At 38.0% G+C, this 24,119-nt stretch overlaps 3 protein-coding genes across 3 annotated transcripts; 2 read left to right on the forward strand and 1 right to left on the reverse strand.

Moving 5' to 3' along the window:
- Window positions 1-16: 16 nt before the first annotated feature.
- Window positions 17-8,487, forward strand: CTF18 (P-loop containing nucleoside triphosphate hydrolases superfamily protein). The gene is made up of 23 exons (XM_089617356.1): window positions 17-634; window positions 947-1,008; window positions 1,350-1,493; window positions 1,592-1,879; window positions 2,068-2,154; window positions 2,529-2,630; window positions 2,714-2,779; window positions 2,934-3,044; window positions 3,120-3,181; window positions 3,445-3,489; window positions 3,642-3,715; window positions 3,861-3,928; window positions 4,032-4,100; window positions 4,198-4,295; window positions 4,399-4,480; window positions 4,611-4,689; window positions 4,780-4,867; window positions 5,018-5,171; window positions 5,483-5,674; window positions 5,772-5,831; window positions 6,678-6,943; window positions 7,084-7,189; window positions 7,361-8,487. Exons 1-23 carry the CDS (start codon window positions 103-105, stop codon window positions 7,412-7,414), a joined length of 2,889 nt encoding a protein of 962 aa, XP_089473482.1. The 5' UTR covers window positions 17-102; the 3' UTR covers window positions 7,415-8,487.
- On the reverse strand, window positions 7,632-18,825 carry CSLD1 (cellulose synthase-like D1). Its single transcript, XM_089617355.1, has 6 exons — window positions 18,731-18,825; window positions 17,705-18,134; window positions 16,484-16,873; window positions 15,256-15,631; window positions 9,116-9,524; window positions 7,632-8,705 (listed from the first exon to the last, which is right to left on the reverse strand). Exons 1-6 carry the CDS (start codon window positions 18,808-18,810, stop codon window positions 7,748-7,750), a joined length of 2,643 nt encoding a protein of 880 aa, XP_089473481.1. The 5' UTR covers window positions 18,811-18,825; the 3' UTR covers window positions 7,632-7,747.
- LOC149393879 (uncharacterized) lies at window positions 10,810-12,015 on the forward strand. Its single transcript, XM_089617357.1, has 2 exons — window positions 10,810-11,586; window positions 11,913-12,015. The coding sequence occupies exons 1-2, from the start codon at window positions 10,827-10,829 to the stop codon at window positions 11,945-11,947; spliced, it is 795 nt and encodes a 264-aa protein (XP_089473483.1). The 5' UTR covers window positions 10,810-10,826; the 3' UTR covers window positions 11,948-12,015.
- Window positions 18,826-24,119: the final 5,294 nt, after the last annotated feature.

The following is a 24,119-nucleotide window of genomic DNA, read 5'->3' on the forward strand; positions in this document are numbered from 1 at the left end:
CTTTGTTGACATTCACTTTCGCGCCAAATTTATCTCTCTCGGTCTCTTCCTTCGCCGACTGTGACGCCGAGACGAATCTGACTGACGTAAGCTGACCAGAAAATGGACTTCGACATGGAAATGGAGGAGCTCGAATTGCTCGAAGAGAGCTATAGATTTAACGAAGAAGAAGAACAGTTCCTTGATTTCCAACCGCCGGAACCCTACCCCTACGAATCCGACGGAGAACAACCGTCCGAAGCGCCACCTGTCTTCGACGCCGAATCTCCACCGTTTCCGGAGATCCCAATCGACGGCCACAAGCGGCCGCGGCCGTCGGACGGTCCAGATGCGTCCGGCGAAAAGCGTAGCAGGATCGGCGAAGATAACGACGAAGAGGAGTGGCTTCGTTACTCTCCGTCGAAGGCCGCGGAGGAGCGAGGAGGCGGAGATTCCATAGATGCCGCGCCGATTGTGGAGGCGATTGAGAAGGAGGAGGAGGATAAATTTGTGTGGAGATTTGCGTCGGAGATAGACGGCGAGTTTCTTCCGGTAACCGCTCCGAGCGGTGGCGATAGGGTCTACGCTAAAGTGTGTAGAGCAAGGGAGGCGGAGGATCGCCGAGGGAAATACGATGCGAGATCTCTGTCCGAAGGTTTGTGCTGATTTATATTTTTGGTTATTTTTCTAGTCTAATGAATTCGTGAGTAATTAGGCCGGTATATGAATTTCGTTGGTAATGAATTAGGTTTGGTGATTTTTCCTAGTGAATTGTGTTCATCAAGAGTTTCATGGCCTACATACGTGAAAGAGTGGAATTTTACTAATGTTGCTCATTTTCCAGCCAATTGGTATTTTATTTGAATAAAATTAGAATTTTAAAGAAGGGGATTTGATTTGAAAATCTGTAAAGCTGAGTTAGTTGCAACAAAATCTGTCTTTTGAAATATTTTGAGAGTTTTTTCAGGTCTTATTGCGGAACCAATCGGCGTTCTGATGCAAAAGGCAGAGCAAGAGGCGTTCGCTAAGGTAAAAGTAGTAGTAATTGGCCGATGGCTGCTTATTTATGCTCACATTCTATGCCATTGCTTATAGTATTGGAAATAGATTAATCGGACGTTCTCATGTTCGACACGTGTTGCTTTTGTTCCTTATCAATGTCACTGAAAAGCATTGTCTAGGAAACTAAGTATATATATTAGCTCAAAGACCCGGTTTATCCTTCAGGTAGTTCCCAGGTCCATCATGTGTATGCTAAAAATAATTGATTAGTTTTGACTAATTCTAAAGGTAAGATTATATTGCTGTAAAAATCTTCTTTGTTCTCCAATCATAATTATGTTACATCAATAATTTTGTTTATTCCGTAGGCCCTACAAGCTAGTTCTGAAGACCAGAGTGATGTCGTTCTTAATGAAACACCAGTAGTCCATGTCCATGAACAACTTTGGGTTGATAAATATTCACCGAATTCTTTTACGGAGCTTCTCAGCGATGAACAAACAAATCGTGAGGTGCGTTAAAGTGCTTTCTAATTTTCGCAAAGCTATGAGAAAGTTAAATTCCACCAGTCGTATTCATGGTTAAACAATTTGAGGTTATACTACTGCAGGTACTACTGTGGTTGAAACAATGGGATTCAACTGTCTTTGGCTCTGAAGTTAGGAGTACATCAGATGAAGTGCTGTCTGCTTTGAAAAGACATTCATCTTCTAGTCAAAATAAGAAGTTTTCTGATTCTAATCATTTGAGGAGGGACAGAGGATCTAAGTGGAATAAGGAAAATTACAGACATTCTAATGATTCAGGCCACAAACCTGACAATGTTGATAGTAATTTAAATGGAGTTCAAGAGTTACTGAACAAGAAGTCGAGGCCTATTGGTCCGCCAGAGCAAAAGGTATGTATTTTTATGCTTCATATTCTTATCCCACTTCATTGTGGCATCTTGAACCAAATCTTCTAAATCTATAGCTGTCAGCTCTACCATATGTCCGTGTAAAAATCTCAATTATGTACTTCCGAGGCTGTATATTTTAGTGTTATCTTATGAACCACCATTAGCAAGTTAAATTATGATGGTTGCAGATCCTTTTACTCTGCGGTGCCCCTGGGCTTGGAAAGACTACGCTTGCACATGTAGCTGCAAGGCATTGTGGATACCGTGTTGTCGAGGTTTGTTGTTTGATTTTGGTTAATTGATGAATTATCATGAGGATTAGCTTAAAATTGTGCAATATTTGTGAGTTAAGACTTCAATGACGGTGGGTGTGTTATTAAACTATCTTTCCTCTGTCATATGGCTTTAATGATGGTGGGATTTTAATTGCATACCATAGGTTCATAACAAGGATTACAGATGGAAAACATATGCGAACATGCTTTAGTTGGTTGCCCCATGTATCATTCTTTCTAATAGTCTTTGCATTTTCTTTTTTGTTTGGAGTCCTTCCACGTATTTCATTTGTGCATAGTTCTCATTATTTCACTTCTTTTAAATTGGTTATGAATTTTTTTGATGTACTTTGTATGTAAATTGATATTGATAGATCAATGCTAGCGATGACCGGTCTGCATCAACAATCGAAGCAAAAATTCTTGATGTTGTTCAGATGAACTCTGTTTCAGCGGACTCAAGGCCAAAGTGCTTGGTTGGTTTAATTTTAATGATAAATATATTTTTCAAAAGTACGTGTGCTCAATGAAGTGATATCTTAACAAAGTTTTAATGCAGGTAATTGATGAAATAGATGGATCTCTTGGCGAGGGCAAAGGTGCTGTGGACGTAATTTTAAAAATGGTAGTTCTTGTCGCTCTATTACAAAAATGAAGTTGATTTTATTCCAGTTCAATTTTAAAAAGAACAGAATTTAGTTCAAAATAGAGCATTGAGAAGACTGTTACGTTTGTGCTGACTTGATTCAGTTGCTATTATTTTTTTTTTGTGTGTGTAGGTGTCGGCTGATAAGAAGTCTGACATGGGGAAGGATAGTGTAAATAAAGATGGGAATCCACAGAAAACAGCAGGAAAGAAGGGGCGTAAAAGTGAACATCTATCGAGACCTGTGAGTTTCCAATGCTATATTATAGATTTTTAAGTCTCTCAACAAAGAGTTCTAATGTAATTAATAATTATGTAGGTAATTTGCATTTGTAATGATCTTTATGCACCTGTCTTAAGACCACTACGGCAGATCGCAGAGTAAGTGTTTTTCATTGTCGGTAAAATTCCATATTTACATTGTTACAAAACTGAAAATGTGTCATGATGGAGAAATTTTTACATTTTCTGTCTGTCCTTTGTATTTTTTATGTGCCTGTGGATGATTACCTGAAGACTTTAAATTGGACATCACAATTGCCCCTTTGCTATAAGAAAATCAGCTGCTAATACGATTAGTATGTATTGTATTTCTGCATGCATTCTGGTTAGTTTGAAGATCTAATGGAGAAATTTGCCTACAGGGTTCATGTGTTTGTCCAACCAACAGTGAGTCGTGTAGTGGGCAGGTAATTCTTGAGTATAATATTTGATTTTCTTTGTATTGAGATCTATTTAAGAGTTGCTTAAATATCTGAAGGCATTGTTAAGTCTTAACAATTTTTCTAATTTGATCTTTCTTGTATAAGAGTTAAAATATTGTTTTTTAATCGGTTCATAGGATCAAGTACATTTGCAACAAGGAAGGCATGAAAACTAGTTCCATTGGACTCACTGCGCTAGCCGAGTATACAGGTGAATCCTGCATTTCCTTGACTAACCAATCTTAGGCAATTCGGACAAAACAAATTTATCAATGAAAATGTAGTTTTGCTATTCTAAATATTCTACAATGTCTTCCAGTTTATTTGAGTTTTCTCCTTTGGTCTTTATGTTACAGAATGCGACATACGCTCATGCTTGAACACTCTTCAGTTTCTCCACAGTAAGAAGGAAAAGCTTAATGTGGTAAAATTCTTGCCATAATTTTCCATATCTTGTTGGTGGCTGATTTCTCGGGATTCTTTCATGTTATTCCGTGTTAATCTTTGAATAATGTATTGACCTGCAGTTGGAGGTTAGCTCTCAGGTGGTTGGACGGAAGGACATGTCAAAAAGTGTGTTTGACATCTGGAAAGAGGTAAGGAAGAAGAATAGTTGTCCTTTTTTCAATTATTTATAACTATAAACCAAATATTTGAACTATCTTACATATAGAAGGTCATACTTTTTTTTAGGTATTCCAAAAGAGAAAATCTAAACGGGAAAGATCTGGTATTAGTACCCAAGCTATTTCCAGTGATTTTGACTCTTTGCACTCACTTATTTCAAGCCGGTAGGTATCAAATCAAGCAATATGGACTCCCGTTCTCTCTTCTTTTCCTTCTCAGTCCTATAAAAGATCGTACTATCTAGCTTACCTATAAACTGATATGCAGAGGTGATTATGATTTGATCATGGATGGTGTGCATGAGAATATTTTACAGCTCCAATATCATGATCCCATGATGCAAAAAACGGTAAGTCACTTGATCTGATCTTAATCTATACTTTTAATGATTTATAAGAACAAATTACAGTGACTTATTTTATTTTATTTTTCATAATAAAATACTCAGTCTAACAGTCTGATGTCCTTGTTATGGTAAGGTGACATGCTTGAATTGTCTGTCAACTTCTGACCTTTTGTATCAACATACTTGGCGCACTCAACAAATGCATCTCCTTGGTAAAATATTGAATTTTTTTTTAAGAAACAAATATTTTATTTAATAAAATCTTAATTTTTAACCACCGGTTCTCTTTTTTCTGTATATAGGTTACCAGCCAGCTATTGCAATCTCTATACATCGGTTGGTAGCTCAAGTTCAGAGACCAAACATAGAGTGGCCGAAGTCCTATCAAAGGTATTTTTGAAAATAAGTGGCTGAAATCTCACTAGTCATGGCCTTTGTATATTCCTGACTGAATTACAAGCTCTTTGGTGTGGGTGATGGGTGTTTACCACTGAGTTAACATCTATTGTCTCGTGACTGAATCATACATGAAAATGGCAGATACCGAACAACCTTGATAGAAAGAAAGGACTCTTTAAGGTCCTGGTACAACAAAACTCCACCTCATATTTTAAGGCATTTGTCAGCTACCTCTTTTGTTGAAGAAACAGTCTCACCATTGCTGCACATTCTCTCACCTCCAACTCTTCGGCCGGTACGCTACTGTTATATAAAATGTGCCTTTCAGTTTTAAGTTTCTAGCTTCTCTGCCATATTACTGTTAGGAGCTTTGATCTGCAATAAACAATTTATTTATTTATTTTATTTTATTTTATTTTTTTTTTTTTTTTACCGAAATATGTATTTTTAAAGAAACTTCCATTATACTCGAAAGTCAAACCCATCTTCTTGTTGGGGCGGTGGAGGTGCTTACCACAGCGCTATCGCGTCTTGTCCATTTTACACTGAAATTTTGTACTATATGCTCAATGCTAATGTTTCTGACACAACGGGTACATTTTGCAGGTGGCATTAAACTCGCTATCAGAAAAGGAAAAGACTGAGATGGAGGAGTTAGTCATGAAGATGGTATCTTATTCTATAACATACAAGAATGTGAAACCAAATTTTCTGCCCAGGGAACCGAGTTATGAAGCGACTGCCGAGATTTTGGCACTTTCTTTTGATCCCCCCATTGCGGATTTTGTCAATTTCAAGGTATGAATTGTTGCAGGAAAGCTTGGGGCTGTAGGTATTTTTGAGTTTGCTTGTGTCATATGCTCTGGCCTGAAACTAATTTCTTAGACGTCAACAGGGTTATAAGTCAGGCCATTTTGTTCTTGCCTTGGCTATGAAGCAGGTGCTTCTGCATGAGGTAAGTAATGTTTTTTTCCCATCCTCTTCTAAAATAAAATTAGTTATTATTCCTAGTGTAATTTATGCAACTGTGACTTCTCATTTAAACTGTTAAGCGAGCTGGCAAATTTATCTTTCTGTTAGTGTGAGAAATCCTGTCATCGCCAAAAAACTATATGCCCTACTCATAAATTTTCAGATACCGTGTGAAGAACTCATCATTGGTGTTTATTTACAGACGCAATCTTTGAAAGATTGTATGATGAAAAACAAGTCCATGTTGCTGAGAGTTCTGCTATCCTCTCACAGCCAAAAGTTTAAATTTAATTAGTACTACAATGGAGTTAGAGATTACTTTGTGAGACGAGACAAAAATGCAAAGAGCTATATTTTTGTTACAGTGCTTCAATGTATAAATGTATTTCCAGTGCTATTCATACGTCATCTATACCCTCGTGATAGTGATGTTTGTTTGTTTGTTTGTTTTTTTTGTTTTTTTTTTGTTTTTTTTGTTTTTTTGTTTTGTTTTTTTTTTTAACTTGAACTTGCAAGCGTATCATAAAACCAGCCAATCAGACCAAAAAGAAAGTGAAATTAACTTACCAACACCTTAAATAGCATTGACAAATTTACGAGATTTTGGCATTGCTCAACGGTTCAATGTGTGACAATATTTATCAAATGCTGTAGAGTTTGACACCGCATTTAGGAGAATTTGGTCTAAAATCAAATCTTAGCCTTGACACGGCAATAGTCATGTTTTAAGTTAGCTTTGTTATGAACTAGTTTAGTTCATTACTTTATTTTTTTCAAAATTCTTGTACAAACATATATCCAATAGCTATTCTGACGCACTGTTTGGCAGGTTGAGAAACAACGGATCTTGCAAGTTAGTGTGGGCAGGTCTGGGTATTTAGCAGATGGATTCAACAAGGGCTTTATAGGGGACAAAACTGGCACGCAGCAACCTCGTAAAGCTAATCACAGTGGCAAAAACACAACACATACCAATCCCATTAGCTCTGCCGTGTCAAGTAAACCTGATTCTGGCTCAAATGCTAGTAAAATAGTGAGTGTGAAACCAAAGCCGATCGGAGGCGCAAAACGAACCTCTACCAGTTTCTTTGACAGGTAAAAAAAAAAGAAGTCTCTTTCATCATGTCAGGTCATTTCTTAGCTTGCCGATGCCTTAACCACTGGTGATAGTAATCTGTTTCCGTTTCCCGTATCTTTTATTATTTTAATCTGTCTCTGTTTGCCAACAATACCAGGTTCAGAAAACTCGGGAAAGGTTCTCAGGATCCTGATGATTCTGGGCCGCGCAGAGCAGAAACCTCGGAGAGAGATTTACGTCCAGTGTTATTCAAGTTTAATGAGGTATATAAATATGCATGTTTTTTTTTACAATTTGGTTTCAAGAACCTTGGCTCGTCATTGCCTCAGTCTCTCGGTCGAACGATGAAAATCTAGAAAACTTCCACCACTATAAGAATTCTTTTGATTGCCTGTACTTTATGCGTCTATTTTTTTTTTTTTTTCCTTTTGCAGGGTTTTACAAATGCAGTTAAAAGACCAGTTCGCATGCGTGAGTTCCTCATATAATGAGGGAAGATTCTTTTCCGCGTGGAGGTGATGAAAGCAAAGCAACACAAAGATAATTTCCCAGGCAATTTTTTTCTTTATCTGTATACCTGTATGTATTTATTCATAAAAAGAAATACTACCTTGCGGACTCTACCTTATTAGCTTCTGCTGTTCCCTTAGCGGTGCCATGTCTTATAGCTATACGAGAACCGAGTCATTGTACGGGGCTTGAAAGTTAATGCCGAAAACAAGAAGAATTAATTTAACATCCATATCAGTACCCATACAACAACCAGTTCTATTCTATACTCAACTGTATATTTTGCAGAAAACTAGTCTACATTTCAAGCCTTAAAGAGTAACATTTCCATTGGAGGTAGTGGTGGTATCATCCGGTGGGCTGATCGAAATCCACAGCAACGAAACGGTGATGGACACAAGCCCGGCCCAAACGTACACAATGGTCGGAACCCTCCCTCGCCTCCCCATAAGCCCCTTGGCAAACGGGTACATATGAGCCAAAACCCAGAAGCTGAAAAACGTCCCGCCCATGAGCTTGTTCCACTGCGGGATCACGCTGTAGAGCGTCCTCGAGAACGCGATCACCACCGCCACGATGTTCACGATGATGATGGAGAGAGGGAGTATGAAAAGGCTGGTCCACCTCACGAGGTACAAGTCGGCGAAAGCGTCGTCCTCGTCCTCCCCGGCGGACTTCGAGGTCAGCTTGAAAGAGATCTCGACCCCCGCGACGATCTTCAGGAGCCCTTGGACGACCGCGACGAGGTGAGCGCTCGTCCCGCCGATCACCCAGAACTGCTCGTTCCTCCACCACTCCTCGAGCCCGATCCCGGACCACCTGACCTCGAGGAGCGATATCAACGTCAGGCATAGCGTGATCACAAGGAGATACGAAAGGAACGCTACGTCGAGTCCCTGGACGATGAAGTGCCCCGAGAGGAGGGACAGTGCCGGGAGAAAGCAGTAGACGACGAGGAAGATCGAGGTGAACGGGTAGATTCCGACGTTGAGGTACGCGACGCGTTGGAGGAACTTTAGGCGACGCGTGGCGAGGAGGGCGTTGTTTCGGGAGAAGAAGATCTCGACAGAGCCGGTGGCCCACCGGAGAACTTGGTGTAGCCGATCGGTGAGGTTGATCGGAGCTGTGCCTCGGAAGGCGTCGCGCTTGGTGATGCAGTACACTGATCTCCATCCGCGGTTGTGCATTCGGTAACCCGTCACCACGTCTTCCGTGACTGAGCCGTAGATCCACCCTATTCTGCTCCCCCACTCTGTCTTGTCCTCATACCTGTCGCCATTAAGCCAACAAAAAAATATAAGAGGGAAAATCAAAATTCTATGCTATGTTTGGAAGTCATGGAAAACGAGAGAGAAAACGACAGGAAAGTGAGAAAATAGATACAAACGAGGAGAATGGATTCCATTATTAACTCAATTATACATTTTCGCTTGTACTTTCTCCCATGCTTTTATTTTCCCTTATATTTTTCTTCCATCAAACAGCAGAAGGAAAACAAGAGGGATCCCATTTTCGTAACACAAGGAAAACAAGAGGGATTATACATTTTCGCTTTATCTTCCCTCAATCAAACAACACAAGGAAAACAAGAGGGATTCCATTTTCGTTTCCCTCTTAGTATCCGGGTTCCAAACAGAGCCTAACAAAAACACAACGCATCAATTCATTCAAATAATTACCAGCACGAAATGACTGCGACGGCCTCGGCGACGGTGGGGGCGTCGAGAGGCGGGCGAGCGAGGAGAAGGGCGCCGGGCGGGCGGCCGTTCTTGACGGAGCTGTGGTCGGCGAGGGGGCGGCCTTGGTACTCCGCAATGGGGATCGACTCAGTGAACACCGTCGAGCTCCCAAACTTCTTGGGGAGGCCGAGGTCCGAGGTCAGCGGCTGCGTGTCCGAGAAGTCCTCCGAGAATCTCGAGTTCTGCGAGAGCGTCTGTTGGTAGCTGACCGAGGTCTTGAGCTGCCCGAAGACGCCGGAGTACTCGTTCGCCCTCGGCGGGTCGAACCCGTACAGCGCGTGACGACGGAACATGCACCCCGTGCCCACGTACACCGGCCCTTGCAGCCCGTCCAAGGCTCTCATGTTTCCTGCAACATAACTCCATATCATCACTCAACAACCTACCATCTGTGCTTGTCACCTTAGGTTACAAAATTAATGCTGTGGATATATGCTTGGGAAAACTGAGAAACTAAAGTACTACATTTATTGGTTTTCTGTTATACTAAATGCTAAGGTCTAAAGTACAGCTGTAGGAGTCTGTTCCTTCCGAAGTCGAGAACCTGATTCTACAGGAGCTCTAGGAGCCCTGTTTAAATTTCTCTCTCTCTCTATATATATATATACATATATATATATATATATATATATATATATATATATATTTCATTAGGAAAATAACTAATTTAAACGGTTCACATGACTAAATAGCCAACATTTGATAAATCTTAGGTTAATAACCATTTTCAGACGTAAATCTTAAATAAATAGCAACTTTCATATATCAAACGTTGGCTATTTATCTGAGATTTACATCTGAAAGTGGCTATTTACCTAAGATTTACCAAACATTGGCTATTTAGCAATGTCAAACATTTAAATTGATTATTTTCCTAATTTTTTGATATATATATATATATATATATATATATATATATATATATATATATATATATATATATATATATATATACACACTGATGGCTGATTGCTGGATAGTCAGTGGAGGATTCCATTTATGAGAGTGTCAACGATCAATGAAATTCTCTACAAAATTTTATAATGCCGATTTGAGAATTTTGGCGATTTCAACGGAAATTATTTATTACGAAAAATAGTAATCTTCCGAATTTTGGAAATTTTTTACGATATTTCGCAGAAAAATCGCCAAAAACTTGTCGCAGCTTATTTGTTCAATTTCGTGGTGTAGAAAACTCGTTAATTACCTTGTTTATAGGGATCTGTTTTAATTAGGTTAGAATTAAAATAGGAAGTAGTTCCTAGTATTGAGGGATTTTATTTTATTCTTTGTGTATATATAGGCTGTTAGCCGTATGAAATAAAACACAATTCTCATTCCTTCTAAACCTACATGGTATCAGAGCTGCAGGCTCTCTTAACCTAATTAGATGGAAAACACACCAGCCCCCAAAAATTCCTCATCCGAAATAACTCAAGCAACCAATATGGAGACATCTCAGTCATCCATCCATTCATCTATGCTCATCACCGGGCATAGGCTGAATGGAAGGAATTTTCTGGAATGGTCTCAATCAGTAAAGCTTGGTATTGATGGAAGAGGAAGACTGGGCTACCTAACCGGCAAAATCAAGAACCTGAAGGAAAGCGATGAAGGCTACCAGATTTGGAGATCGGAGAATTCACTGGTGATGGCGTGGCTACTCAACTCCATGGAAGCATCAATTGCAAAACCTCACATGTTTATGAAGACGGCTAAAGAAATCTGGGAATCAGTGAGGGAAACCTACTCTGATCTGGGAAACTCCTCGCAGATTTTCGAATTGAAGACGAAGCTATGGCAGGCCAAGCAAGGGAGCAGGGATGTGACGGTCTACTATAACGAGATGGTGTCCTTATGGCAAGAACTGGACCAGTGCTACGAAGACACATGGGAGAGTACCGCTGACTATGCGCGGCAACAAAAACGCGAAGAAAACGATCGTGTTTACATGTTTCTTAATGGTGTTAACAGGAATCTCGACGAAGCAAAGGGGAGGATCCTAGGAAGGCGCCCACTGCCTTCAATGAGAGAAGTCTTCTCCGAAATCAGACAGGAAGAAAACCGGAGGAAGATCATGATAAACTCTGAGGAGCCTTCCTCGGCTGAACCCTCTGCACTCTTCACACGGGGCAGTGGACAAGAAGAGAGGAAGAAGCCGTGGTGCGATCATTGCAAGAAGCTATGGCACACAAGGGAAACCTGCTGGAAGATACACGGAAAACCACCAGGAGCAAAGAAGAAGAACGAGAAGGCTTTCCACACCACGACTGACTCTTCACAAAAGGAACAAGTCGACTCGGGACAGCCAAATTTCACAAGGGATCAGATTGAACAACTCCTGAAACTACTGCAGTCCTCACAAAATTCTTCCAGCCCTGATAACCCTTCATGTTCCTTCGTCCAAAGTGGTAACATAGTATCCATACCCTTCTCTTATCTATGTTCAAAAGACAAAAATACCTGGATCATTGACTCAGGAGCAAGTGATCACATGACAGGAAATTCCACCCTATTCTCTACCTATAAACCTTCTGCCGGAAATAAAAAAGTAAAAATTGCCAATGGTTCATTCTCGGCAATTGCAGGGAATGGAAACATAATTCCCTCACCTTCTCTACCATTGAATAAAGTGCTACATGTCCCTAACCTTTCATGCAACCTCTTCTCTATTAGCAAAATAACCAAAGATCTAAATTGTCGTGCTATTTTTGAATCTTCTCACTGTATATTTCAGGATCTGGAATCGGGGAGGATGATTGGCAGTGCTAGAGAAAGTGATGGACTCTATATCCTAGATGAGGGAACGGACTCACATAACGATCAAGAGAAGACTTGCCTACAAATTGTCTCATGTCCAAGTAATAAAGAAATTTATTTGATGCATTTTCGTCTAGGACATCCTAGCTTTTACTATTTGAAAATGTTATTTCCTGATTTATTCATGAATAAAGATATTTCTTCTTTTCACTGTGACATTTGTGCTTTAGCAAAACATCATAAAAACTCCTACCCACCTAGAGCTTATAAACCAACTAAACCTTTCTCTCTTATCCATAGTGATATATGGGGTGCGTCTAGAGTCCCGACTTGTTCAGGAAAAAGATGGTTTTTGACTCTTATTGATGATCACACACGGGTTACATGGGTATTTTTGCTAAAAGAAAAATCTGAGGTAGAAACTGTGTTTAAAAATTTTTATAATATGATTCAAACACAATTTAATACTCAAATACAAATGCTTAGGAGTGATAATGGGCGTGAATATTTCACACACACATTACATAAATTTTTTGAAGAAAAAGGGATCATTCATCAAAGTTCATGTGTTGACACACCACCACAAAATGGCATAGCAGAAAGGAAAAATAGACACATCCTTGAAGTCACTCGGGCTCTAATGTTTTCAACCAAAATTCCGCATTATCTATGGGGGGACAGTGTTTTACATGCAACTTATTTAATTAATCGCATGCCCTCAAAGATATTATCCTTTAAAACACCCATTAGCATTCTCCAAGATGAATTTCCAAAATCAAGGGTGTTTCATTCTATGCCGTTAAAAATTTTTGGGTGTACTGTGTTTATTCGAAATCCTAATAGGAATGCGAGTAAACTTGATCCTAAAGGAAAGAAAATGTGTTTTGTGGGAATAGCTCCGACTCAAAGAGGTTACAAATGTTTTGATCCGGTCACACAAAAAACAACAATTACAATGGATACCACCTTTTTTGAGCATAAACCTTTTTTTACAACTCATCTTCAGGGGGAGAATAAGTTTGAAGATTCGATATTTACAGATTCGATATTTACTGATTCTTCCCTTGATAGAGTACAAGGTCATGACTTAGAAAATGAGGAAATAATTGTTGAAAATGGGATCGGAAATATAAATGAGGAAATAACTGATGTTCAAATTGAAAGTGATATTGAGTCCACGATTTTAAGGAAAGAAAATCAACCAAGTATCACCGAATCTGGAAGTAAATCAGGAAACAATACTAAGGACATATACAATAATCGGGCAAGTAATCTCTTTGAAAAGGTGTATGTGAGATCGGTCCCAACTCAAGACATAGAAGCCGTTACTTCTCCAGCAAGTCAACAGTCTGAACCGGGACCAGAACCTGAAACCAGTAAGTATATTTCAGACTCTGATCTTCCTATTGCTCTTAGAAAAGAAAAACGCACATGTACCAACTATCCTTTATATCCTACCTCGTCATATGTGTCATACTCAAAACTCTCTTCTGCTTTTTTCACATTTACCACAAATATATCTGAGATTCATATCCCTAGTAGTATTCAGGAGGCGTTAACTCGACCCGAGTGGAAAAAGGCTGTTTTTGAGGAGATAAGTGCTTTGGAGAAGAATCAGACGTGGTCGGTGGAAGAGCTTCCAAAGGGAAAACCCATAGTTGGTTGTAAATGGGTATTCACACCGAAGATGAAAGCCGATGGAACCCTTGAACGACTAAAAGCGCGACTAGTAGTTAAGGGGTTCACTCAAACCTATGGGATAGACTATACAGAAACTTTTTCTCCGGTCGCTAAGCTAAACACTGTGAGAATTCTGTTGTCTATTGCAGCTAATCTCGACTGGCCTCTGAGACAATTTGACGTGAAGAATGCATTCCTTAATGGAAAGCTTGAGGAAGAAGTCTACATGAGTCCACCGCCAGGATTTGAGAATGAGTTTGAGTCCAAGGTTTGCAAGCTAGAGAAGGCATTATATGGACTGAAACAATCACCTCGCGCCTGGTTTGATCGCTTCACTCAGTTTGTGAAAGGGCAGGGTTACATTCAAGCTCAATCGGATCATACTATGTTCACAAAGTTCTCAAGTGATATGAAGATCTCGGTGTTAATCGTTTATGTCGATGACATCATTCTTACAGGAGACGATTATGGAGGACTAGAACAACTAAAAGTGAAGCTGGCTAAGGAGTTTGAAATAAAAGATCTAGGTGAAATGAGATACTTTCTCGGCATGGAAGTTGCTAGATCAAGAAAGGGAATTGTTGTTTCTCAACGAAAATACATTCTAGATCTCTTAAAGGACACCGGGATGAGTGGATGTAGACCTGCCGAGACTCCAATAGATCCAAACCAAAAGCTCGGGAATATTGTTGACGGCGTTACAGTTAATGTTCAGCAGTATCAAAGGTTGGTAGGAAGACTGATTTACTTAGCACACACGAGGCCCGATATTGCCTTTGCTGTGAGCCTAGTAAGTCAATTTATGCATAGTCCATGTGAGGAGCACTTGGATGCTACACACAGGATCCTACGATATCTGAAGAGCTGTCCAGGAAAGGGACTGTTATTCAAGAAAGGAGAAAACAGAGCTGTGGAAGCATTTACTGATGCAGATTGGGCAGGTCCAGGTGATCGGAAGTCTACATCGGGTTACTGTACATTTGTATGGGGGAACCTAGTCACGTGGAGAAGTAAAAAGCAAAGCGTCGTGTCAAGAAGCAGTGCTGAAGCATAGTTCAGATCCATGGCTAACGGGATATGTGAATTGTTATGGATACGAAGAGTACTTGAAGATTTGAAGAAAGAGGCTGAGCTTCCTCTAAAGCTGTTTTGCGACAACAAAGCTGCCATCAGCATTGCTCAAAACCCGGTGCAGCATGATCGAACCAAGCATATAGAGATCGATCGTCATTTTATAAAAGAGAAGATGGAGGCAGGGATTATTTGTACGCCGTACATAACTACCAAAGAGCAGACAGCGGATATTCTGACTAAGGGGTTATTTCGGCCAGTTTTTGAATTTTTTGTAACCAAGTTGGGCATGTATGATATGTATGCACCAACTTGAGGGGGAGTGTAGAAAACTCGTTAATTACCTTGTTTATAGGGATCTGTTTTAATTAGGTTAGAATTAAAATAGGAAGTAGTTCCTAGTATTGAGGGATTTTATTTTATTCTTTGTGTATATATAGGCTGTTAGCCGTATGAAATAAAACACAATTCTCATTCCTTCTAAACCTACACGTGGCAAATAAAATATCAGTTGAATTTCACAGCATTTGACAATGTGAAGTAAAGTAGAAAAGAAGGGTTTATTTTACCATCGAAGAAGACAGTGTTGTGGTTGGCGTAGCGGTCAGAGGGGTCGATGCCCTCGAAACGCTGAGGGAACTGGATGTAGCAAATACGGTCGCCTCCGCGGTCCATCATGAAGCACATCCCTTCTTTGATGGCCAATGAGTTGAAGATATAGTGGTCGCAGTCGAGGTTGAGGATGAACGGCCCGTTGGAGAGAATGGCCGAGGCTCGAACCAGCGCGTTCATAGCCCCGGCCTTCTTGTTGTGGTCGAACCCCGGCCTCTTCTCCCTCGACACGTAAGCAAACATCGGAAGCCTTATGTCCACACCCGTGAAGTCAAGCTTCTTCTCGTCCACCTGCCCCGTCACCTCCTCGTTCTCCGCCACCTTCGTCATCACCTACACAAACCCCACAAGCTAAATTCTAGTAGAGGATTATTTTAACTTCTAATATCATACTTGGTGGTTCTTTGGTCCCACTTATTTTGGATCATTTCCCTATAGTTTCTGAACCTAGCGTTTGTTGGAACTATAGGACTATGATACCATCTTAGGAAGTGTCACGATGTTCGATTTCAAAATCAATTAAGAGGTAACTTATTATCTTATATGCCTTGTTGGGATTTTTTTTTAATTTATTTTTATATATATTATTTTTGTTTTCGACATGATTCCAACCCATCTACGCATTTGCTTGTGAGAAGGAAATATTTACCCTATTATATCTTTTTTTATTTTTAATAATTTTTTTGTATACTTATAAAATTTTTCAAATAAGCCCCCCTGAGATATTTTTCTTTCGAATTGCCCCCCTAAAAAAATTGTTGTCTAACTCCATCCCTAACCGCAGAGTTAGATTATGAAGCGTCATTACTAAAACAGTAAGCAATCTCCCACCTATTGTAACATTTTGCTTTTCTTCTTGGGGAAGAAGTTCAACTATTTGATTGAATTTGTTGTTCTTTTGGGTTCATTAGATATATAATCATATTTATATTTTCATATTGTTATATAGCTAACGTGTCGTAAATCTTAGATAAATAACCACATCCATGTATTTACATATGTAAATTAAGGTAAATATCCCACTATTTTATTTCAATGAAAGGGCAAATCAGGAATGCTACATCATCTTTATGACTATTTACCTAAAATTTACGAAACACTAGCCATATAACAATCCCAGACGTTTTAGTTGGCTAGTTATCTAATTTTTTGTTATTTCTTCGAAAATGGTAAATATAAATTCACCTGCAAAATTCCGGCGTGGTCGCCCTTGGCATGGTCGGCGGTGGGGACGAGCCAGGTGCCGGGCCAGTGGGTCCCGTCGGCCATCCAGGTGGCTTTGACAGGGTTGATGGGGGGATCGTCGGGGGACAATAAGACTCCACCGTTCTTGTCGCGGGCGATCCTGCGCTCCTTGGCCTCCTCTCGGGAGTTGTGGACCTCGCTCCTCTTGCGTATGGCCTCGGGGAGGCTGTTGATCCTCACCTTGAACTCGTCGTACTCTCTCTTCATCCACCGCCGGTCCTTCACAAAGTCCGCCCGCTTCTTGTTCCTCGTGGGGTCCGCCTTCGAGCTGAAGTAGCTGTCCGGATTCCGAGGCTCTATGTTGTGCTTTCTACAGAAGGGCACCCATACCTGTCGGCCCAAATCGACACACCATTTTAATTGTTTTTTTTTTCCTTTCTTCAAACTGCCTTACTTCTTCTTTCTTTGATAGAAGTACATCAAAATCAGATATATCTTTTGAATTAAGTCGTGGCGCGTTATCATATATGAATAGAAGGAACAAAAATTATTCAGAGACTATATCGTGACATAATTTAATTGGAGGGACATCGTAAAAAACGCACATGCATTCACCAAACAACATGATTTTTTTTCTTCTTCTTCTTGTATGCTTCTTCGATTAAACTCGACACTTTATCTTCTTGTAAATGTCATTGAAAGACGGTAACTTGTCATTATTTAATTTGAGAGACATGATTGACCAAAAAAATGCATTTTTTGTTATTTTTGTCTAAAAACTTGACAATATTTAATTTTGATACTGGCTGTGTTTGGCTTAGCTTATTAAGTTTGATTTTAATTTTTTTTTTTAAGTTCAAGCGTTTTAAAGTGTTTGATAAAAATAATTTTAAGTAAAAATTAAAAAAATGCTTTTGCAAAATATAGGAGAAAATTGAAAAGAAAATTTTTCGTACCTTTTGAAAACGTGAAAAAAAAAAAACTGAATCTAAAAACAGTTTTTAAAAAAAAAAAAAAAAAATTATGCCAAACAGGTTTCATTGCGTAAATAACAAGTGTATTTACAATTTTTTTTTTGCTAGTTATTAAGCCTAAAAATTAAAATTTCCCTTATCTCCATGCATTAACAAAAAAAAAAGCATTTTTTCTTCTTCTGATTCTATGCTTCTCCAATTGAATTTGACACTTTATCTTTCTTATTGAAGGCTGTGAATCACTCACCTGAGCAAAGTTGACAGCCTCGGCCATAGCCTCGAAGGTGAGAATAGCGCCGCCGTCGTCGGAGATGTAGCAAGAGACCTTCTCGATGGGGTAGTCGACGGCGAGGATGGAGAGAATGGTGTTGGCGGTGACGAGGGGAGGCTCTTTCTCGGGGTCGGCGGTGGACACGAAAACGTCGACCCCTGGGAGGTCTGACCGGCCTTTAGGGTTGGCGGCCGAGCGGCGCTCGAACTTGTCTCGGAGTGCCGCCAGGTCCGTGGCCCGGTTGATGGGGTTCAGCTTCGGGAGGATGTCGAGGACCCACGAGAACGCAAACCACACCTCGCACACTATCGACATCCCCCACAGCCACATCGCCTCCGGATTAGGGTTTCCGATCCGCCACGCCAGGAAAAACCCTAGCACCACCATCCGGATCACCACCAACAATCTTGGGTTTTTTTTTTTTTTTTTTTTTTTGGGGAAACATGGTCATGAAAAAATTCTATATGATTAGATCATGAATGTGATGACTAAAAAAAATGAACGCTAAAAATGATAGAACAGTAGACGTCTATATACTCCTTTCATGTTTCTTTTTTTTCTATTCGTATAATAAGAAAACATCAAAATTTCTAATTACTAAATACTGGTTCTTCAATACTGCTAATTAATGCTTTGATCCCTGGCGAAAATTGTAGCTCTCCAATAATAAGAAGACATCAACATTTCTCTCTTTCTACGCTTTTGACTAGCAAATCTTCAATATTAGTAGATAGTTTAAGTTGCCCCGCTTAGGGTAGCCTAAAAATTAATTTTTAACACTCGTTCAATATTTTACCAATAAAGGGATACTAACGATTTCATAGAAAGTCGAGGAAAATAGTGTTTTTTTTTCCTTGCATAGATAAATGGAGATTTGATCATAAACTCCTCTACTTACATATTTTTTTTCTTTTCAATTTTGAGGTTAACGTAATATAAGCGGTTAAGCACATGTACATATCATTATATTTGTGCAACAAAAGTACACAATATTAAGCTCACCTGTAAGGGCTAAGAATAGCAGAAGGAACCTTAACCTTCCTAGTGAGAGGCTTCCAAGGTTTATCCATGAAATCAGACATACTCACACCTTCGGAGGAATTCCCATAAGCCTCATCTTCGTCCGGCGACCAGTACGCATTCCCAATCCCATACTTCCCTTTCGTCTCAAACAACCAACGGTTGTGATCGAAATCCCCCGTCTGAGTCCTCAACAACATCGACTTGCTATTATCTCCGCCTCCGCCGCCACCGCTGTTGGGCGGCCTCACTCTCCGCTCCGCCGTATTATTCGCTCCGCCGGAATCCGCCGCCGGAGGCTGGTTGTCCGGTGTCGGGGGCATCATGACGATGTACGGGGTCTGGCCGGTGCCGCCGGAAAACTCGCCGGAGATGTCGAGGTCGTCGTCGCGCGAGAGGCTCATGATTCGGCCGCTCGATGTTTGCCGGGCGTATTTCATCGGCGGCCGGCCGAGGGAGGAGGACGATGATACCGACGACATCGTCTTCTTCGGAGGACTCGGGGGTCGATTTTTCGTCATGATTTATATATATTATGGTGTATATATATATGATCTTATTGATGATCAGTTCTTCATTTTATTGAGAGAGGAGTTTTTGAATTTGCAGGCATGCATGCATGAAGAAGAGAAAGAGGGGATCAAAAAAAGAACAAAAAGAAACTGATGAGCAATTCTGGTTATAGACTTATGGTCAATTTGCCTGGTTGAATTATGAAATGAATTATTGCAATACCAAATTTGGTTGATGAAAATGACGTTACGTCAATGGTCTCTATAGTTTTCTTCTATTTTTGGCTTGTGATTTTCATGTACGTGAATGTGACTTCCTAGATTTAAGCCAGACCTCTCTGTCTCTCTCCCACACACCCACATAGTACTCTCTTCTTCTTTGGGGTTCATAGCAAACTAAATTCTAGGGAAACAATTTTATCCTTAAATCCTCACAAAAGCTTAGTTGCATCTGTTTCAGCTCCTTAACTTCCATGAGTAATAGTACATTTTTACCATTCATTAAGAATTGACATTACGCCTCAATTATGTCCCAAATACAATTAGGAATTTGGACACCCAAACTTTGTATATACGAGATAAGGCTCAATTTAGCAAAGTTTAGGGGTAGCCCATTAATAGTTTGGGAAAATAAATAAACTAGACCTCAAAGAGATCATTACAACACCCTAAAATAAAACCGATGGCTGCTAATATCTTCAATACTGAGAAGGACAGCTATATATCTTTGGGACCCTTCAGAGAGTAGGAGAAAAGTGAATATATTATTCATTTTAGGGCAATGCGACTAGCTAGTCATTTTAATGTTTGAGTTTAGCGAAATAGTCCAAATTTTACATGTTGAGACAAAATAACAAAAAATTTATAAACCCCAAAAATAACCCTATTGTTAACCCCCTAACCTCTCTTCCTTCTCAGCTTTGTTCACCTATGTTCGTCCCTGACTCAAACCCTAAAAATCGTCATAGATGTACCTTCAAAGCTTCGAGTAATGTGCAGCTACGGCGGGCACATCGTACCACGTCCGCGAATGAAGTCCCTCTGCTATGCCATTGACGAGACCATAATCGTTTTTCTGAACCCGATCTCCGTTACAAACTTCTCGTCGTTGGTCTCTCACTTCAACTCAAGCCTCAAGATTGCTTCGTCGTTCGCTCTCAAATACTAGCTCCAAAAATCACGATATGGACTCTCTCATCTACGCTCTCATCGATGAAGATCTCATGATCTTGCTGGAAAAGCTTCAAAGCCTCGATTCGAGCTCAGGATCTCTCGTTCCGTCTAGCGTCATCATCATTACTGATTTCTTCGTATCAGTCACGAAATAGGCTGTTCGTGTTCGATCGCCGTCGGAGATTGTCGTCGAGATTTTTTACATCTTCTTCTTCTTCTTCTTCTTCTTCTTCTTCTTCTTCTTCTTCTTTTACTTTCTCTGATTTATCGCAGAGTGGATTAAAGTTTTTTAAAGCAAGATTAAACTTTTTGACATCTTTTTCGTCTTTTTTTTTCTTCTTCTGGTTTATTGAAGAGTGAATTAAATTTTTTGAAATCAAGATTAAATATTTTGGAATAAGAGAAAGAAGCAAGCAAAATGTTTACGCAAGCAGACTCGATGACTACGGAAGAATTCCTTTTGAAACAATGTGTGGAAAAACTTACAATGCATCAAGAGTTGCTTACCTTCAAACAATATTGTGGATTCGTGATAGAGCTTATGAAATCAAATCACTTGTGAATTGTATTTTTTTACCATACCGGATGAGTTGAGTTTACATTTTTTCGAGGGCGTACATGATGATTAGAGACTTTGCATTCCTAAAATAATTTTTTTTAATCATGTACCAAATAGTTATTTTGTTTTTCTCATTTCTAAATAATAAAAAAAATGAAATCTATACGTCTGTAAATATATGAAAATTGCTATTTACCTAAAATTTAATAAATCTTGGCTATATAACAATTTCTAACATTATAGTCGAGGTTTGAAATGCCGTTTTCGACGCCGTTTTCGAACCTATTGATTTATGGAAAATCGTCATGCCGACGGAAAACTTAACAAAAAAATTAATGGGGAAAAGGACAACTCATATGCCGTTTTTAAATACCGTTTTCCATGGAAAATCAACACGCCGATGGAAAACCGAATGAAAATAATGTTACACAATATAATAAAATATATAAATACATACATATATACATCTTTTAATTTTTTAACTTTGTAATTTACATGATATTTAAATTATAAGCTATAATAATATCTAATATATAGACTTATATGTAATATTATTTATGTTTCTTTTTTAGTATATATATACTTTCATATTGAAATTTCCATTTAAATTATTTTTATATAATATTGTATTGACATATAATGGTTAATTTAAAGTATAGGTTAAGTCTGTCCAACATATACTAATCTTCGGAGAAAAAAATTGATGTAAGTTGTAACTATTTTCATATTTTGTAGCATCAACAAATATAACAGATATAGAGAAATTTTTTTGAATTTTGCAACTTTCAAGAATATTAACTTTTAGTATGCAGTCAAAATTTAATATAATAGTAAACTATTAGAAAAATATCTCTATAGCAGTAAAATCCAAAAATATGTACGAATCTTGAAAGTCTCAAATAGGTGTGAATATTTAACCATTGGCTTAGGGGAAAATATCAAGAGTATCCCTTGTGTTTAATCTAAATGCGAGATTTATCTCATCTATTTTTAGAAATATCAGACATATCCCTCAATTTTAATATAAATGATATATACATCCCCTAAAAAAAATTTATATTACAAATATCACATTTTTTCGTTTATTTTTTACAAAAAAAAATTTGAAATACCCTTAATGAAATAATTTTTTATCTTATATTCTATATACAAAAAAATTAAATTAAAAATTTCTTTATAAAAAGTTAAGGTTTTTTTTTTATAAAGAGAGATTTTGATTTTTTTTAATAAAATAGTAAATAAATATTTATTCTATTAAGGGTATTTTGAGGAGTTCAAATTATTTTTTTGTAAAAAATAAACGAAAATAGTGATATTTGTAATATAACATGTTTTTAGGGGAGGTATATATCATTTATATTAAACTGAAGGGATATGTCTGATATTTCTAAAAATAGAGGGGATAAATCTCGCATCTCGATTAAACTTGAGGGATACTATAGATATTTTCCCATTATTTAGTTACGAGTTTTAAACATAAAAAAAAAAAAAAAAAAAAGTAAAAGACTCAAATATGTACGAATCTTCTTCTTCTTTTCTGTTTTTTTTTTTCTCCTGCTTCTTCACCACCATTTTTTTTACAAAATTTGAGTTTATGATTCCAATCCGAAACGACATAACATGGACAACCGGCACGTCGTTTTCGGCGAAAATCGAAAGACATAACATGTAAAAACGACTTTCATGAGTTCGTCGGCCGTTTTTCCGGCGTAAACGACACCGTCGGCGAAAATCGAAGAATTTCAGCGACATTTAAATCCTTGATTTTAGTTGACTATTTACCTATTTTTTTTTAATAATTTTAGCCGAATAAATTAAAAAAAAATATACTAAAACATGACGCATGCTTCGTACTATGAAATCGTAAGTATGAATTAGACTATTCATTTAATTATTAGAATAATTTAGCTATATATTAATGAGAGTAGTAGTTTGGATATCTCATATAGTTTCTTCTTGATGAATTTTAAGCCAAAAAATTTAACAATGATAGAATGATTGATTAACTTGATTTTTTTTATTAAGTATTTATTACAATTAGCGAATTTTCTACCAATTTAAGGATCTTGCTCGAAATTCATTTTATTAAGGAAATTAGCTCACTAGATCGAAGTTAATTAAATTAAAAAATAATTAATGGTATTTTGTTAATAAAATAAAATTTGAGCTATTTTTTAAAATGTGGATTATTGAGCTATTAGCTTAATTGTATTTTTTTTTATTGTTATTTCTTCTTAAATTAATTTGCAAAATTTCTCTAGTGGTGGACTGGTGGTTAGTAAACGATTAAAGTCTGCTATATAAATATATATTAAAAGTACTGTATATATATATATATATATATATATATATATATATATATATATATATATATATATATATATATATATAACCCAAGCTTGTTTGGGCCAAGTGGTAACACCACTCTCCTCCCAAGGGGAGGACGCGGGATCGAATTCCGGCGGGCGCAATGCCCACATTTAATTAATTCTGAGGTGTGTTTGTGTGATTCTAGAAATAGATATTTATATTTGTCTAACCCCATATTTGTAAATATCCGATCTTGTATCATTGACTACTTATAAAGTCCTCCCTAAAATATATATATATATATATATATATATATATATATATATATATATATTTTTGTTGTTACGGTGATTGTGTGATGATGGGATGATGACGGGTCTACGAAAAGTCTGTAAGACTTGTTGACGCGTTTTCCCACGCATTTATGTTTTTCTATAATGTGAAAGAAAGACGCATAAAGTAAACCAAAATGTTTAAAAACCAAGTTTGAACACTTATTTATTTGTCAATGGATATGTACATTTGTTTGTTGACTATATATGGTGGTCTTCTCTTGAGTCGTGAGTGTTGCGTTGGCGTAGTTAAGGGGAGACTAGACGTAGTGTCACTTTAATTATTATATTTTTAAATACAAAAATAAGTAAATAACTAATAAAGACGTTTAAAATTGCTATATGATCGATGTTTAATAGATTTTAGGTAAATAACTATAAAAATTAGGTGATCTAATAAATAAAAGTGACTATTTACTTAATATTTACGTCTATTAATATATGAAAGTAATTATTTATCTAAAATTTACGAAGCGTTTCTATTT

Source organism: Urtica dioica, chromosome 6 (assembly GCF_054948205.1).
Source record: "Urtica dioica subsp. dioica isolate 48M chromosome 6, U.dioica_male_clone48M_v1_H2, whole genome shotgun sequence".
NCBI lineage: Eukaryota > Viridiplantae > Streptophyta > Magnoliopsida > Rosales > Urticaceae > Urtica > Urtica dioica.